General features: G+C 30.9%; 2 protein-coding genes across 2 annotated transcripts; both read left to right on the top strand.

The window, feature by feature from the left end:
• Window positions 1-1888: 1888 nt before the first annotated feature.
• LOC148563530 (uncharacterized) lies at window positions 1889-2907 on the top strand. The gene is made up of 4 exons (XM_088486843.1): window positions 1889-2040; window positions 2240-2299; window positions 2530-2590; window positions 2665-2907. Exons 1-4 carry the CDS (start codon window positions 1889-1891, stop codon window positions 2905-2907), a joined length of 516 nt encoding a protein of 171 aa, XP_088342969.1.
• A 7807-nt stretch (window positions 2908-10714) lies between these two features.
• LOC107643231 (serine/threonine-protein kinase 54) lies at window positions 10715-14453 on the top strand. Its single transcript, XM_016346821.3, has 7 exons — window positions 10715-11135; window positions 11782-12132; window positions 12704-12825; window positions 13106-13317; window positions 13407-13581; window positions 13689-13823; window positions 13913-14453. Exons 2-7 carry the CDS (start codon window positions 11814-11816, stop codon window positions 14117-14119), a joined length of 1170 nt encoding a protein of 389 aa, XP_016202307.1. The 5' UTR covers window positions 10715-11135; window positions 11782-11813; the 3' UTR covers window positions 14120-14453.
• Window positions 14454-14812: the final 359 nt, after the last annotated feature.

Genomic DNA, 14812 nt, shown 5'->3' with positions numbered 1-14812 from the left:
TATACACTTCTGTATTTATTATTTAAAAATAATAAATCCTATGATTTGTAGATAATTTTTTCGTAGATTTTTGAGAAATAGTTGAAAAATTGAATTGTAGTTTGATAAAATAACCTTAAAAAAAGACATTTTGACTTTTTAAATGTAATCTTAACTTAATAAAATGTAAAACTTTTATTTGGTAAGTGAAAAATAATTCATATATTTAAAGCAAATTTTATTCGTTATAATTATTAGAAGATCTATTAAAAATTAAATATAAAAAATTAATTTTTATATTAAATATTTTCTTAATTAAATAAAAATTAAAAAATCACTTTGTAAGTGAAAAATAATTCATATATTTAATTTATTTTTTAGTTTGTTGATAAATTAGAAGATCTATTAAAGAATAAATATAAAAAATTATTTCCTTAATCAAGTTTACATTTTTTGTTATATTATAAAAATTATTTATTAGGCACATATAAAAAAATAATATCTAAATAATTTTTATATTTTACTAATTTATTTTTATCTCTAACAATATTAGAACCCATCACCTTCCCTATATTTTTGTTCTTATCTTTTAAAAAATAATCAAAAGGTAAATATAGAAAAATCAAAAGCCACGAACTCCCCCACCCCTTCAAAAAAGAAAAAGGAAACAAAAGTGAATCTAGTGGCCCTTCGTCATCTCTCTCTCTGACGTCTCACCTTACTCAACCAAGAAACCCTAAGACCCAACTTTTTCACAATCAAACCGCATAACCTCTTACAACATACAAAGGCGTCGTCGACTATAGTGCATGTCAACACCCCCAACTCGTCTGATAGCAACGTCCTGGGTAGCTTATTTGCAGACAACCCTTTTTCTTGGGTTGTTGACAGATTGAGACTACAAACTTCGTGCTGTTATCAATGGACTCGAGCATCATCTAAATCGTCAAAAAATTGAACAACAAGGTAAAGTTTTACCCTGATCATTGTACTCCCAACACACCATCTTTTATTCGTTGTTTCTTCTTTTGCATGTTTTTTCTCTGTTGGTAACTTTCCTTTCATTAATTTGATTAAGTGAAGTTTTGAGTTTTGAAAAGATTGAGTTGATAAGTTGATTTTTCGAGTCTAAATATGAGGAGTCCAAACATGCTTTGTGACAAGGTGGAATGCTGTTTTTTGAAATAACTCATTTATGATGTTACTATTATTATCACATTTTTTGTTATAAAAAAGTTACATTAATAAAAAGTTACTGTTGTTCCTTTCTTTTTGTCTGTTTGCAGATAAACCAAAGAAGTTTTTCAAGCACTGTTCTCCCACCATGAGTGTTGTTGTATGTAGAAGTGATCGCAAAAGGTAGATATTGTATTATTTGTGTCTTTTATTAATGATTTTTTGTTCTGTGTTGTAAACATACTGAATGGAGTTGATTTAGACGTTTCTTTGGCACAAGACAACATTGGCCAATTGATAAAGAATAAAAATTATATTCGGTGCATACAAAAGATGGGTACACATTTAAATTAATATATAATTTGTGCTTTTTTTTGTAACCATGTAAAAAACATATAAGTTACATGTAACCGAATTAATAAAATTATTATAATAAATTAAATATATGTGATAAGTGTTTTTTTTTTTTAGAATGATGTGTTGGTTCCAGATAGAATAATTGCTAGATATGGTGCTGAGTTGAAATATGAAATTGTTCTAATTGATCTCTGTGATAATTGTATCAAGCTTAAAATAAAAACTTGAGGAAAAAAAATCTGGATACCTTCATATGAGGTAGAGAAGTTATTTGCTTTCTATAACTTCAAAAGCATGGTGAGAATTTGTTTAATGTATGTCACAAGTGGAATATTTTTTATGGCTCCTATGGATAAGCGAAATAATCCAATCTTATATGGATTTTTATGAATCTCACTATGTTAAAGATATTATTGAAATATCTTTATTAAAAGTTATCCAGGATAAATTATGGTTAAACTACTTTGATGTATTGGATGATGTTGTTTCTGGTATAGAGGATAATGGGATGCATGAGAATATGAAAAGGTTAGAATTTACAGTTTTTTTTAATTATTGTTAATTTTGTACATGTTATACTTAAATTATTGTATTTATTAACATATTTATTTTCAAATATGTCTATAATTTATTGAATAATATTATGTTGCTATTTGCTTCTTCGGTTATCTGTTTTTTTCAATTATTTTTGAATTTTTTCGCTTTTTTTTATTACTTGCACTTGTAGTTCTTTGAACAATTCAAAAGCAAGCACTATCCAGAATAGATCAATGACAAAAAAGAGAGGGTATATTCATTTTTTTTATTTAATATTATACTAGTGTTACATGAGTTCTTGATTTTATCATTCTCTGTATAAACTAATTGGTAGTTAAGTTTGTTACAATCAAAATATATTAGGTAGAAGAATTACTTTCTATTTCAAAATATTTTATATAACATCATCTTACATCTCTTTGATTGTTATCATTTTTAGTTTGATGATATTTTTTTATAAATTATCATTGAAACAAACAGATATGTTGTTCTATATCATTGCAAGACATTGACTAAGCATGATGTCAAGGCTGATCGAGTTGTAAGTTTGCATAATGATAGTTTTATATTTATTGGTTACTTTAATTTTTTTGTGAAATTAATTTTTTTACACAGTATATCCCGTATCAATTTGCTAAGTTACTACTTGAGTCAGGAGGATCAGAAAATTGGAAGTTTGTTGTTGAGGAATCAAAGATTACTACAAGCTTTGAAATGAATGTTTTGAAAAGTAAAGGCAAAGAACGAGAATACAAAATTGGTCCTAAATGGAAAGATTTTGTGAAAATACACAAACTTAAAACCAGAGATTCATGTGTGTTTGAGATGGTTTCGAAAGATTTGAGTTTCTGTAACTAGGAAGTAGTACTTTAGTTGGTTTGAAACTTTTTTATGTTACTTTGGATATGTATTACATTTTGAAACTTAGCCTTTTCATGCTCTAAAATTTAAAATATGCGTAGTGGGTAAATTTGTTACTTAATTTATGTAATCTTTTGTTATACGGTGTGAATAGTTGCTCTAAACAAATGTGAAGTATTTGACTTTGTTTTTTCTTCTCTTGTAATGACAATCAAATTATTATGTTTTTTTTTTAAACTATAATATTGAGGTCAGGTATGATTCTTTGTCTAAAATATTTTAGATATATTGAATAGTTTCATTTTTCAATATGTTCATAAAACTGTAATCCCGTGCAACTGCACGGGTCTTCACGCTAGTAGTCTGTATAATACTACTATTTCACTTACTTATTAATGAAGCACTATTGTAACGTTTGTTTTTGGAGGCAAGACACAGAGATATGGACAACACATGTTTAAAAAGTATTTGGAAGTAGAGATATGGACACTGAATACATTGTCTCCAAGACAATTTTTTATATTTTTGTGTCCATTCTTTTACGAAGGACAACAAGGTAGCGTTTGTTTTTGGGGGCAGGACACGGAGACATGGACAACACTTGTTTAAAAAGTGTTTGGAAGCAGAGACATGGACAGTGGACATATTGTCTCCGAGACAGTTTTTTATACTTTTGTGTCCACTCTTTCACGAAGGACAATTTTGGACACGGAATTTGGAAGAGTGGACACGGACAATTTTATAAATTTTGTTTTCCTTTTTTTTCACTATTACCCCTTCTTATTTTTTCCTATTGTGTTGTTCAGAGATACTTTTTTTTCTTCCTATTCTTCCTCTATCTCTTTCTTTTCCAAGTACTCTCTCCTTTCTGTAGAATTTTTTATTGGAGGTAGATAATTCTTTTCTTTTTATCGTTTTACTTCAATATCATTTTAACTTTATATTATATTATTTGATTTGTAATAAAAATAATAACAAAAATAATTAATCTTAAAACTTTTGAAAGATAAATATTAGCAAAAATAAAATTAATCTTTTAAAATGTTAAAAAATAATTTATAAATTGTAATTGATTTTATATAATTTAAAGAAAAATCAGTTTTTTATAAAGAAAAATCAGTTTTTAGATAAAAAAAAATTAGTTTTTTTTTAAATAAAAATAGATTTTTATATGCAAAAACTAATTGTTTTTTCATGTAAAAATGAATTTTTTTTAAAATTAGTTTTTTATTTAAAATTAATTTGGCTTATTAACTTAAACAAAATTTTTTATTAATCAAACTTAAATTTATTTTTTTTGTTAATCTTAACCATATGTATTCCTATATATTAATAATAAATTTTAAAATAAAATAATTATATTTATAAATTTTATTTTAATATAAATATTAATATATTTTTTTATTAAAATTTTTTGCCTCTTCAAATATTTTTTTCAAGTTCCGTCTGTACTCCTACGTATTCTTATTTTTTATTAAATTAATTTGTATTGATGTAGAAAATTTGGAATCACAGAGCTATTTTAGTCATTTCATATAATATTTTAGTCTTGTTTATGTGTATTCAAACATAATACTAGACATTATATTAGTGTCTTGTCCATCATATCCAAACACAATAAACAAAAGATAATTTTTAGTGTCTCTGTCTTATTGTCTCCGTTTTAGTGTCATGTTCTGTCCTGTCTTTAAAAACAAACGCAGCCCAATAGACACGTGATTTGGAAGAGTGGACACGGACTTTTTTATAAATTTTGTTTTCCTTTTTGTGCATAGATATTTTTTATTATTTCACTATTACCCCTTCTTATTATTTCTATTGCGTTGTTCTCAGAGAGGTACTTTCTTCTTCATGCTCTTTCTCTATCTCTTTCTTTTTTAGGTACTCTCTTTTTTTTTGTAGAATTTTTTATTGGGGTTGATAATTCTTTCCTTCTTATTGTTTTTACTTCAATACCATTTTAACCTTGTATTATATTATTTGATTTGTAATAAAAATAATAATAAAAATAATTAGTCTTGAAACTTTTGAAAGATAAATATTATCAAAAAGTAAAATTTATCTTTTAAAATACTAAAAAATAATTTATAAGTTATAATTGATTTTATATAATTTAAAAAAAAATCAGTTTTTAGATAAAAAAAAATTGGTTTTCTAAATAAAAATAGATTTTTATGTGCAAAAACTAATTTTTTTCATGTAAAAATGGATTCTTTTTTAAAATTGATTTTTATTTAAAATTAATTTGACTTATTAACCTAAACAAAAATTTTTATTAATCAAACTTAGATTTATTTTTTTTGTTAATCTTAACCATATGTATTCCTACATATTAATAATAAATTTAAAAATAAAATAATTAAATTTATAAATTTTATTTTAATTTAAATACTATTATATATTTCTTTATTAAAATTTTTTGCCTCTTCAAATATTTTTTCAAGTTTCGTTTGTACTCCTATGTACTCTCATTCTTTATTAAATTAGTTTGTATTTGATGTAGAAAATTTGGAATCACATGACTATTTTAGTCATTTCATATAATATTTTAGTTTTGTCTATGTGTATCCAAACATAATACTGAACAATACATTAGTGTCTTGTATATCGTATCCAAATACAATACACAAAGAATAATTTTTAGTGTTTCCGTCCTATTGTCTCTGGTCTCCGTATCATGTTCTCTCCTGTCTCTATAAACAAATGCAGCCTATGAGAAAATAGAAGGACATGACATTGTATAATCGAAAATCTTTGAAAGCTAATAAAAACTAGTTCAAATCGATCTAAAGTTTTTTTTATTTTATATTTATTAATTATTTTTGAAACAAATGTATTATATTAAATATAATAAGTATGTAATTTTGAATTTTATATACGTAAAATTATAAATGTCAAATTAAATAAGATAACTTTAGATTATTGTTTCTCTGTTATTATTCTATGATAGATTATTGTTTTCCTATTATTATTCTACAATAATATTATATGATCAAGTTATTATAGTAATTAAATTGATTCAATAACTTAAGAACCGATAACTAGAAAATTTAGTTAAAAAAATATCAAAAGAAAAAAGATTTAGTTAGATTTAATTACAAGAATAACTTGTTCGATCACTTAACATTTTTTATTATATATAATAATACCACGAATATAATTTAGACTTATTAAATGTAGTTATAGCATACAAGATAATGGAGAGATTGAACAACATGTAAATCATAGGATTTAAGCAAGTTGGTCAAAATGGTGGAATGCGTCTGATTTTATATGTGACAAAAATGTGCATTTAAAAGTTAAAGGTAAATTCTATCGTACTACTATCAGACCGGCTATGATTTATAGTATAGAGTGTTGGGTGACCAAAAGGGAGTACAAACATAAGCTAAGTGTGGCAGAGATGAAGATGTTGAGTGTAAACCCCAAGTAATTCGTGAATAATTAGTTAATAAATTAATTATTAATCAAATAAATTAGAAAATAAAATTTTATAATTTAGTGAGATAGAACTAATTAAAACAAGAATTTTGACACTAATTTTAAAGAATTTGACTCAAGATTGGATCGAACGAACCGAACCGATTGAACCGGATCCAAAATGGGCCTAAGGCCCAACCCATCAGCCCAACCTCATATAAGAAGAGCCAATTCTCTTCTTCCCTTCAGCCAAGAACACTGAAGCCATGCAAGGTAAGGGAAGGAGAAAAAAACCTAGGTTTCAATTTCAATTCAACTTCTAATCCATGTAATTTTTGATCCGGAGCTCCGATTGACGAGCCGTCAGCGGCCAGCGTTCGACTCGGAATTCTCTACAAAGCAAACTAATTTGGTAAGAAATTCAATCTAGTACACTCAGATCTTCCCCTTTCAGTTTTCAAAATTCAATATGAATGCATGTCAAGTTTTGTATGATTTCGGTGTTTAGGTTCGAGTTAGCTTGCGAATTTTTGTTGGGTTTGACTCACTTGAACTATGGACAAGGTAAGAACCCTCCAACCCTTTGTGAAATGTTGATTTAGTGAACTCTATATTGATTATAGTGATAATTGTGATGTTAGATTGAAATTGGTTATCGGTTGAAGTTAATTTGAGAAATTGGAAGCTTGAGGATTAGCTTTAAAGGCCGGATATCGTTGGTGAGGGGGGGCTGGAGTTGTGGAGCTTGTGGTTCGAAAACGCTTGAGGTATTCCAGGTTATCGGAAAATCAGCCAAAGTATGATTTTGGTTTTTCGTATTTAATATATAATGTCTTGTGAAAACTTAAGATAGACGACCTAGGATAAGTTGAACTACGAGTTTGGGACATGTTTAGTGATTTAGTTAACAATGTATGTAGAATTGATGATGCTTGATTAGATTTAACAAATCATGATGTGAATGTGCTTGTGGTTGGTGAACTAGGTTGATGAATGGTGATTTTGATGGTGATGAATGAGAAAAATGAACAAGACTATATGAATATTTATTAATTGAGAATTGTGTGTATAATTGAGATTAATTGGGATAAGTGTGATTAATGGAGGTATGCTTGGTTTTGATAGAATGTGGAATTATGATACTGAATTGAAAGGTTGTGGTGCTGTTTGTATGTTTAGAGTGTTAGTATTGAGTTGGGTTGGTGAAAATAGAGGTTTATGAGCTTTTGTGAAGAGTTTGATTTTTAGCTGAACTTCAGCGAGCCATAACTTGACTTCCGGATCCCTGAATGATTTCAAACTTATTTTATATGAAAATTGGATCCGTGAAGTTTATGTCGTTTAAAGAACGGATGAAAAATGTTTTAAAACGAAAGAGTTATGCCCGTTGAAAGTTTAGTGCAAAAAGTGAACGATGGTCTAGAGTAACTGAATTGAGATGTTAATGATAAGATTAGGGATGACTGTGTGTGGCCGGAATGGTCGAGATGTGTGTGTGGCCGGAATGGTCGAGAGGACAAGGTTTGGGTGGGATCCCGCTTGCTTGTTAACTTGAAAATGTATTCGAATGGCAAGTTGAGGACGGAAGTTCCCTCTCTTGTCGTGATGGAGATGTGGGAAAGGTGGAAAGGCACTCTCCTTCGTATTGTTCCCCCCACATTCTTCTTTGGTTGCGAGGTGAAAAGGCACGCTCCTTCGATGTGGAAAGACACTCTCCTTCGTATATCCTCCAGGAGAAGGTGGAAAGGCACACTCCTTCGATGTGGAAAGGCACTCTCCTTTGTTTATGATCTTCCTGGAGATGCGCAACCGAGAGACAAATGTCTGGCTTGGCTACCAGATGTGTCGGGTTCTGGTGATATAACCGACACGTGAGCTCACGGCCAGTAGGACATGCATGTATCATGTTGCATTTGCTTGCTTTGTTTGGGTGTGCATAATTATTTTGGTTTGCCTATCTAATAAATTCTATTTAACTGATAACTATGATACTTGCTGTAATTATTCTTTAAATGTGTTTGCCTTTTATTTGCTTGTGTTTGTGATTGTCTTTCTGTTTTGAGTACCTTGGTGGTGGACATGTGATAATGTTGATTTGATTTGAAATGGGCCAGAGGTCCGGTTGAATTTATTTGGACCAGAGGCTGAGCTGGTTTGATTTGGGCCATAGGCCGTGATTGGCTGGGTCAGTGGTAAGGGTTGTTTAACAATGATTTAGTAGTAAGCGGTAAAATATATAGAATATTATGTTATTTGAAAGTGAAACCAAGGGTTAGAGTTAAAGGAGACAGAAGTTAAACTACAAAGTTAGGGTTATACTTTGGCTTTACCTTAGGGAGTTATAACCAAATTTATGGTTCAGTTTGTTCCTTTAGGTCTTATAATCTGAGTATTGAAGTTCTAGGATTGCCTCTGGTTTTTTGGGACCTTATTTATTATATATGTGGGCACCTTAACCATTCTGAGAACCCCCGATTCTCATCCCATACATATTCTGTATTTTTCAGATGCAGGTTGAGAAGCACCACTCTGTATTCTGGAAACTCTGATGAAGCGAAGAACTCTTGGGACTCAGGGACGTATTTTGTTTATATTTATATATGTATATAGATTCTCCGCCCTGTATTTTATGATTGTCCCTCTTAGAGGTTGACTCGGAGAAATAGGCTGTCTTTTCTGCTTTGGGTCATTTTGGGATTCTCTTATATATATGTATATATATACTTATATGCTTTGGCCGGTTTATCTTTGCGAACCGAGTTGGAAACCTTATTAATTGTATCTTTAACACTCCCTTTTTATTATTCCTATATATGTATCTTACGCTTCTTTTCACGCAAGTTTCTGTTTACATAAGTGTTACGACTTTTGTTTTAAATTTTTCTTCAAAGGCTCATAGATATAAAACTTTTCAACTATTTTGTATGTATATTTTTATTTTTAGAGGTCGTAATATCTCACCACCTCAATTTTATGACTTAAGCATAAGACTCTGTGTGGTAGGGTGTTACATTGAAATGGATGAGTGGTTATACGCGATTGGATAGAATAAGGAATGAAGATATAAGAGAGAGAGTTGGAGTAGTATCTATTGTGAAAAAGATGGTAGAATCGCGTCTCAGGTGGTTCATAAATGTGAGAAAAAGACCGACAGAACACCCAATCAGGAGAGTGGATGAGATGGAAGATGGACAAGGGGTGAAAGGTAGAGGAAGATCTAAGAAGACCATCCTGGAGGTGGTCAAACGAGATTTACATGTAAACGGTCTTTCTATTAACATGATACATGATAAAGTTCAATAATATCGTTTGATTCATGTAATTGGCTCTACTTAGTGAGACAAAACTTTGTTGTTGTTGTTGTATAGGCTTGTGTAACTTAATTCCTATGAAAATAGTTTGTTTTTAGGTTTTTTTACATGAGGAAGTATAGGGAGCCAATGGGGTATCTGTACAATGGAAGTTTAGAGATGTTCGATTCAGTAGGATATCAGATATTTATTATCCTTGATACTTGGATGATTATTCTAGATAGTATAGATGTATTGTGTTTGAGAAATTAGTAATATTTTACCCTAAATGTTCATTTTTTAACTCATATTAAACTAAATAAATAACTCATTATACATATTATACAAATATTTTATTGACTCTCTAGTAAGATTCTTTTTACATTAACCTTACCATGTATAGTATAGTATAGACAATACTGCCAATACAGGGTTGAGTTTCTTTCCAACATGTTCAGACTTATCTCTTAAGAGTCAAAAGTGTATTCCATTTCATAAGTATGTGGGTGTCTAATAGTAATTTATTTGCCGGAACAAGGAAAATGACAGAAACTATGTGCGATGGACATTTTTCAATGGTTGCTAGTGAAAAATTCCAAATCCAAAGGGCAACTCCATGTATATTTGTCCTTCTTTATTTGGTCCCATACAATTAAGTACCCTCAGCCACAAAAATAACGACTCTCTCTCTCATTTATTTAAATATAACAAAAAATTGTACAGAACTTATTTATTTTATTTTTTAAACTTACTACTCATGTTTAAAAAAAAAAAAGTTTTTGTTGATATTTAAAAATATAAATTTAATTTTAATATACACTAAACATACATATTCAATTATATAACGTCATATTAATAAAAATAATTATTTTTTATATTAACAACATAAATAGCCATAAAAAAAACACCACAAATATAAATAAAACAAATACTGAAAACGAAGGAATAATAGGAAAGAGGAAAACACCTATCCTGAGTCATCAGCTACGCAAAAATAACGAACACAAAAGATGCTTGATTTGTCATGAACCAAACAAACCGTTACACTTAACAATGGTACCAATGCAAAAGCAAAGATCTTAATCTTAGCGTACATGGAAATGAAATTCATTTAATAAAATTTGTTGGACTAAGAATATATATTGGTTTTAAAAGGAAACAGAAAAACAAGGCTTTTAATATAACATAACATAACAGCCTCTCTCTCTATCTCTGTCTCTCAGAGATTGTTTTGTTTTGTTCGTCCACCTCATTTTAGGGAACACCAGCGATTCCATCACCGCTGGTTTCAATTTGGGGTGGTCTGCATGCTGGCTTGGAATCGGTTTCACCCTTCAAAATCGCTCCTTTTTGCAACAATTCAGAACAAGGCAGAAACTGAACCCTCAATTTCAATGTAGCCTTCGTTCTCTTGGGCAACGTCTCTGAATTGGTGATGACAACAACTGCAAAACTTACTTTCTCTCTTGTTTCCAAACCCAAACAAACCCTTTGATTCCTCCAACACCTTAAAAGGTATCCATCTCACGCACCCACTTTTATTTTTTGTTCAAAGAAAAAAGAAGTAAGGAAGAAAATTTTGGGTGGCCTAAAAAAAAGTCAATTTTCTCGCCTGTGGCTTCTGTTGCTATCTCTTATTTAGCGTAATTCTTAATCTGTTGTTATTTTGCTTTCTGTGGGGGTCCTTGCAAGTTTTTAGTTTCCTTCATTGTTTGCTTGATTCTCTTAAAGGTTTGTACTTTCGAAGATACCTTTATTTATTTTCTTTTTTCTTGTATGCTTGAAATCTTTATTTTGTTTTTTAATTTTTTCTGGATGGTTGGTCTTGGTCAGGAATAGTGCGAATTGGGTCGTTTTCTAAGAAGTTTACTTTTTCTTATTCTGCTACTATTTCTTCATATTTAGAAGTCAATAGAATAAGTGGTTGGCCAGGAATGAGTTCTTGGTTTTAATCACGATGAGTCAGTTTTCTGGGCTTGAGTGTTCATACCAAAAGGGAAAAAAATTCTAGGCCTTAAGGGTATATAAGAAAGGAGGTTTTACAATTGCCGTTATCATTTTCTCTTTAGAAAATATATGTTGTACACAAATATTTCAAATTCTTTTTTCTTTTTTGAAAATAATTCTGCTGTCTAAATAACTTAGTTGGTTGCCATCCTAGTTGTCGAAATTCGATAATTTAGGGTGTTGAAGATGGATTCGGATGGTGAGAATGGGAGGAGGAAACCAGAATGTGAAGCGGTAGGAGCTCTGAATTCAAAGATGAAGGGTACTGGAAACCAGAGCAGCAAAGATATGATCTTCAGAGCTGATAAAATTGATCTCAAGAGTTTGGATGCCCAGCTAGAAAAGCACCTGAGCAAGGTTTGGTCGAGAACGATGAGCCTCGACGTTAAAAGGCCAAAGGAGGAGTGGGAGATTGATTTGGCCAAATTGGATTTAAGGTATGCAGTTGCTCATGGCGCTTATGGAACTGTTTACAGGGGCACTTATGATACAAAAGATGTTGCAGGTATTTGCATCTCATTAACCTTTTTTTTTTAATATGTTTTCCATTTGATGTCTTTCAACATTTTTATTATTTAAACATTTGGCTAATGATATTATCTGCAAGAGAATATGGTCTCAAATCCGCAATGGAGTTTTCAAAATAACTTGTGATCTAATATCTCTTCTGGCATGTTTTCCAAGAAAAAGAAAAATGAAATTTGACAGAAAAGCGAAATTTCTTCCTTTTATCATCTGTGTGTTGGAAGGCACATCTGTTTTTTAATAATAAAGTGAAATTGCTTCTAATGGCAAGTGCTGGCTGACTGAAACCTTGATGTTTATATTACTTGAATTTATGTTGATTTTTATCAAACGAAAAGTAACTAATTCTAATTATAATAATACATTAATGACAAAAGAAAAGTGGCATTTGTCTTGTTTTGCTGAGAAAAGGCAAAAGTGTTAGAATGGTATGCATATGTTGAATTTAAAAGCATCATTCTAATTATAATATCCTTTTGAGTCTGCAAGCATATTTCAGAATGAAAATATTGCTTTTATAACCACTATGCTGCCGTCTTGAATTTTTATAGTGAAAGTTTTGGACTGGGGTGAGGATGGTGTAGCTACTGCTGCTGAAACTGCCGCTTTACGTGCATCTTTTAGGCAGGAAGTCGCTGTTTGGCACAAACTTGACCATCCAAATGTCACCAAAGTAAAACCTCAAAGTCTTCTTCACTCTCACTTGTTTTATTAATGATCATTATTTGACACATGACAATGTTGATAAAAAAAATGTGGCTATTACAGATAGCATACTTCAGAGCAAAATTCGAACTTTGCTCTGATATTATCCACATGCTTAGTTTTCTTTTTTTGAGTATTTCTTTCCTTTCTCAGAGCGGTATGAATTAGTTTCAAGATTATCAACTAAATTTGCTTCTAGAAATAACTGCTCAGCTTAATAATGATGTCTGTATTAATTTCTGAAACAGTTTGTCGGAGCTTCAATGGGTACTTCAAATCTTAAGATTCCCCCTAAAAACCCTTCAAGTTTTGATAACAATCCTCCTCCCCCTTCAAGGGCATGTTGTGTCATTGTTGAGTTTCTCCCTGGCGGAACGCTAAAACAATACTTGATAAAGAATAGGAGGAGGAAACTTGCTTATAAGATTGTGGTACAGCTGGCTTTAGACCTTGCCAGGGGGTGAGTACTGTGTTCTGTAATAATTCTATACTTAGAAATTTTAAATCTAATATTAAAATAAAATGTATTTTTCCCCCTAAAATTTGCAGTCTTAGCTATCTACACTCAATGAGGATTGTTCATCGAGATGTTAAAACAGAGAACATGTTACTAGATACCAGCCGGAAACTGAAAATAGCTGATTTTGGAGTTGCTCGTGTTGAAGCTTTGAATCCAAGTGACATGACGGGTGAAACCGGAACACTTGGATATATGGCGCCCGAGGTATTGAAGTGCTGATGCTTTTTTGAAAAATAATAAGCATCATATGAATCATGTTTTTCAAGATTGGAAACAAGAGGTGGCTTTAATCTTGGCATTATCATGTGTAGGTCCTGGATGGTAAACCTTACAACAGGAGATGTGATGTGTATAGCTTCGGCATCTGCTTGTGGGAAATTTATTGCTGTGACATGCCTTATCCAAATCTAAGCTTCGCTGATATATCGTCTGCAGTTGTTCGTCAGGTTAGTCATAAGACGAACTGTCTAAAGAACAATTTACAACAGCATGTTTGTCTATGGCTATGATTCACGGATTTCCTGTTGTTTGTCAGAATTTACGACCAGATATTCCGAGATGTTGTCCAAGTGGCATGGCAAATATCATGAAAAGATGCTGGGATGCGAATCCAAACAAACGGCCGGAAATGAAGGACGTGGTGACAATGCTAGAAGCACTGGATACAAGCAGAGGTGGGGGAATGATACCTGAAGATGAGAGTCCAGGTTGCTTCTGTTTTGCACCAGCCAGAGGTCCCTAACTGAGTCCTTTTAATTATCCCATCTTTTCATGTCTTGTAAGAGATGGGGTGAGAAGCAGTGGAACTGGCAATTTGTGTTTTATGGTTGTTGCCAGTTTTCAACTCAACTTCCCTTCTTGATTGACTCAAAATAATGATGGTCAAGAGAGAAGGAAAAAAAGAGAGAGGGATTTTTCGTTTTTTTTTTTTTTGGAATTTTTGATTGAAGGGGTGAATTCATTGCTTCTTAGATATAGTCCTGAAAACTGGTTTCATCTGTGCATGGAAAAATGAAAGGGGGGTTTGATACATCTAATGAAAATTTCCCCTATTAATAATGGCGCGTTGCTACCAAGTACCAAGTACCTACACATTCATTCTTATTTATAGAGTGAGAGTAGGTCAATTAATCAGAATTACATTTTTTACAAAAAAATCAGAAATAACAAAGGTATTTGGATATAAAATATAGAAAAATTATCAGTCTCCTGACAAAAAATGGAACACCCGTGTTCATGGTACGATCAGGTTATTCAAATTTTTTTCGTCGTGTAGTAAGTCATGAAATGGCGAAAATATCCCTCATTAACTCTTGTATTGTCAAAAGCTCACGGAAGAGGGAATAACCAATTTGAATATAATCAAGATTGGGAAAATGTTACCATACTAATCTATTGTATATAATCAAGATTGGGAAAATGTTTTATGTATAAT

The sequence above is a fragment of the Arachis ipaensis genome, chromosome B5 (genome assembly GCF_059453495.1).
Source record: "Arachis ipaensis isolate K30076 ecotype BB chromosome B5, ASM5945349v1, whole genome shotgun sequence".
Lineage (NCBI taxonomy): Eukaryota > Viridiplantae > Streptophyta > Magnoliopsida > Fabales > Fabaceae > Arachis > Arachis ipaensis.
This window is presented reverse-complemented; position numbering and strand designations above follow the sequence as displayed.

Coding starts and splice junctions, on each gene's coding strand:
- LOC148563530 (XM_088486843.1), top strand. CDS start 1,889: ATGGATTTTTATGAATCTCACTATGTTAAAGATATTATTGAAATATCT. Junction 2,300..2,529: donor TCAATGACAAAAAAGAGAGG/GTATATTCATTT, acceptor TGAAACAAACAG/ATATGTTGTTCTATATCATT. Junction 2,591..2,664: donor ATGTCAAGGCTGATCGAGTT/GTAAGTTTGCAT, acceptor TTTTTTACACAG/TATATCCCGTATCAATTTGC.
- LOC107643231 (XM_016346821.3), top strand. CDS start 11,814: ATGGATTCGGATGGTGAGAATGGGAGGAGGAAACCAGAATGTGAAGCG. Junction 12,826..13,105: donor ACCATCCAAATGTCACCAAA/GTAAAACCTCAA, acceptor TTTCTGAAACAG/TTTGTCGGAGCTTCAATGGG. Junction 13,318..13,406: donor GCTTTAGACCTTGCCAGGGG/GTGAGTACTGTG, acceptor TAAAATTTGCAG/TCTTAGCTATCTACACTCAA.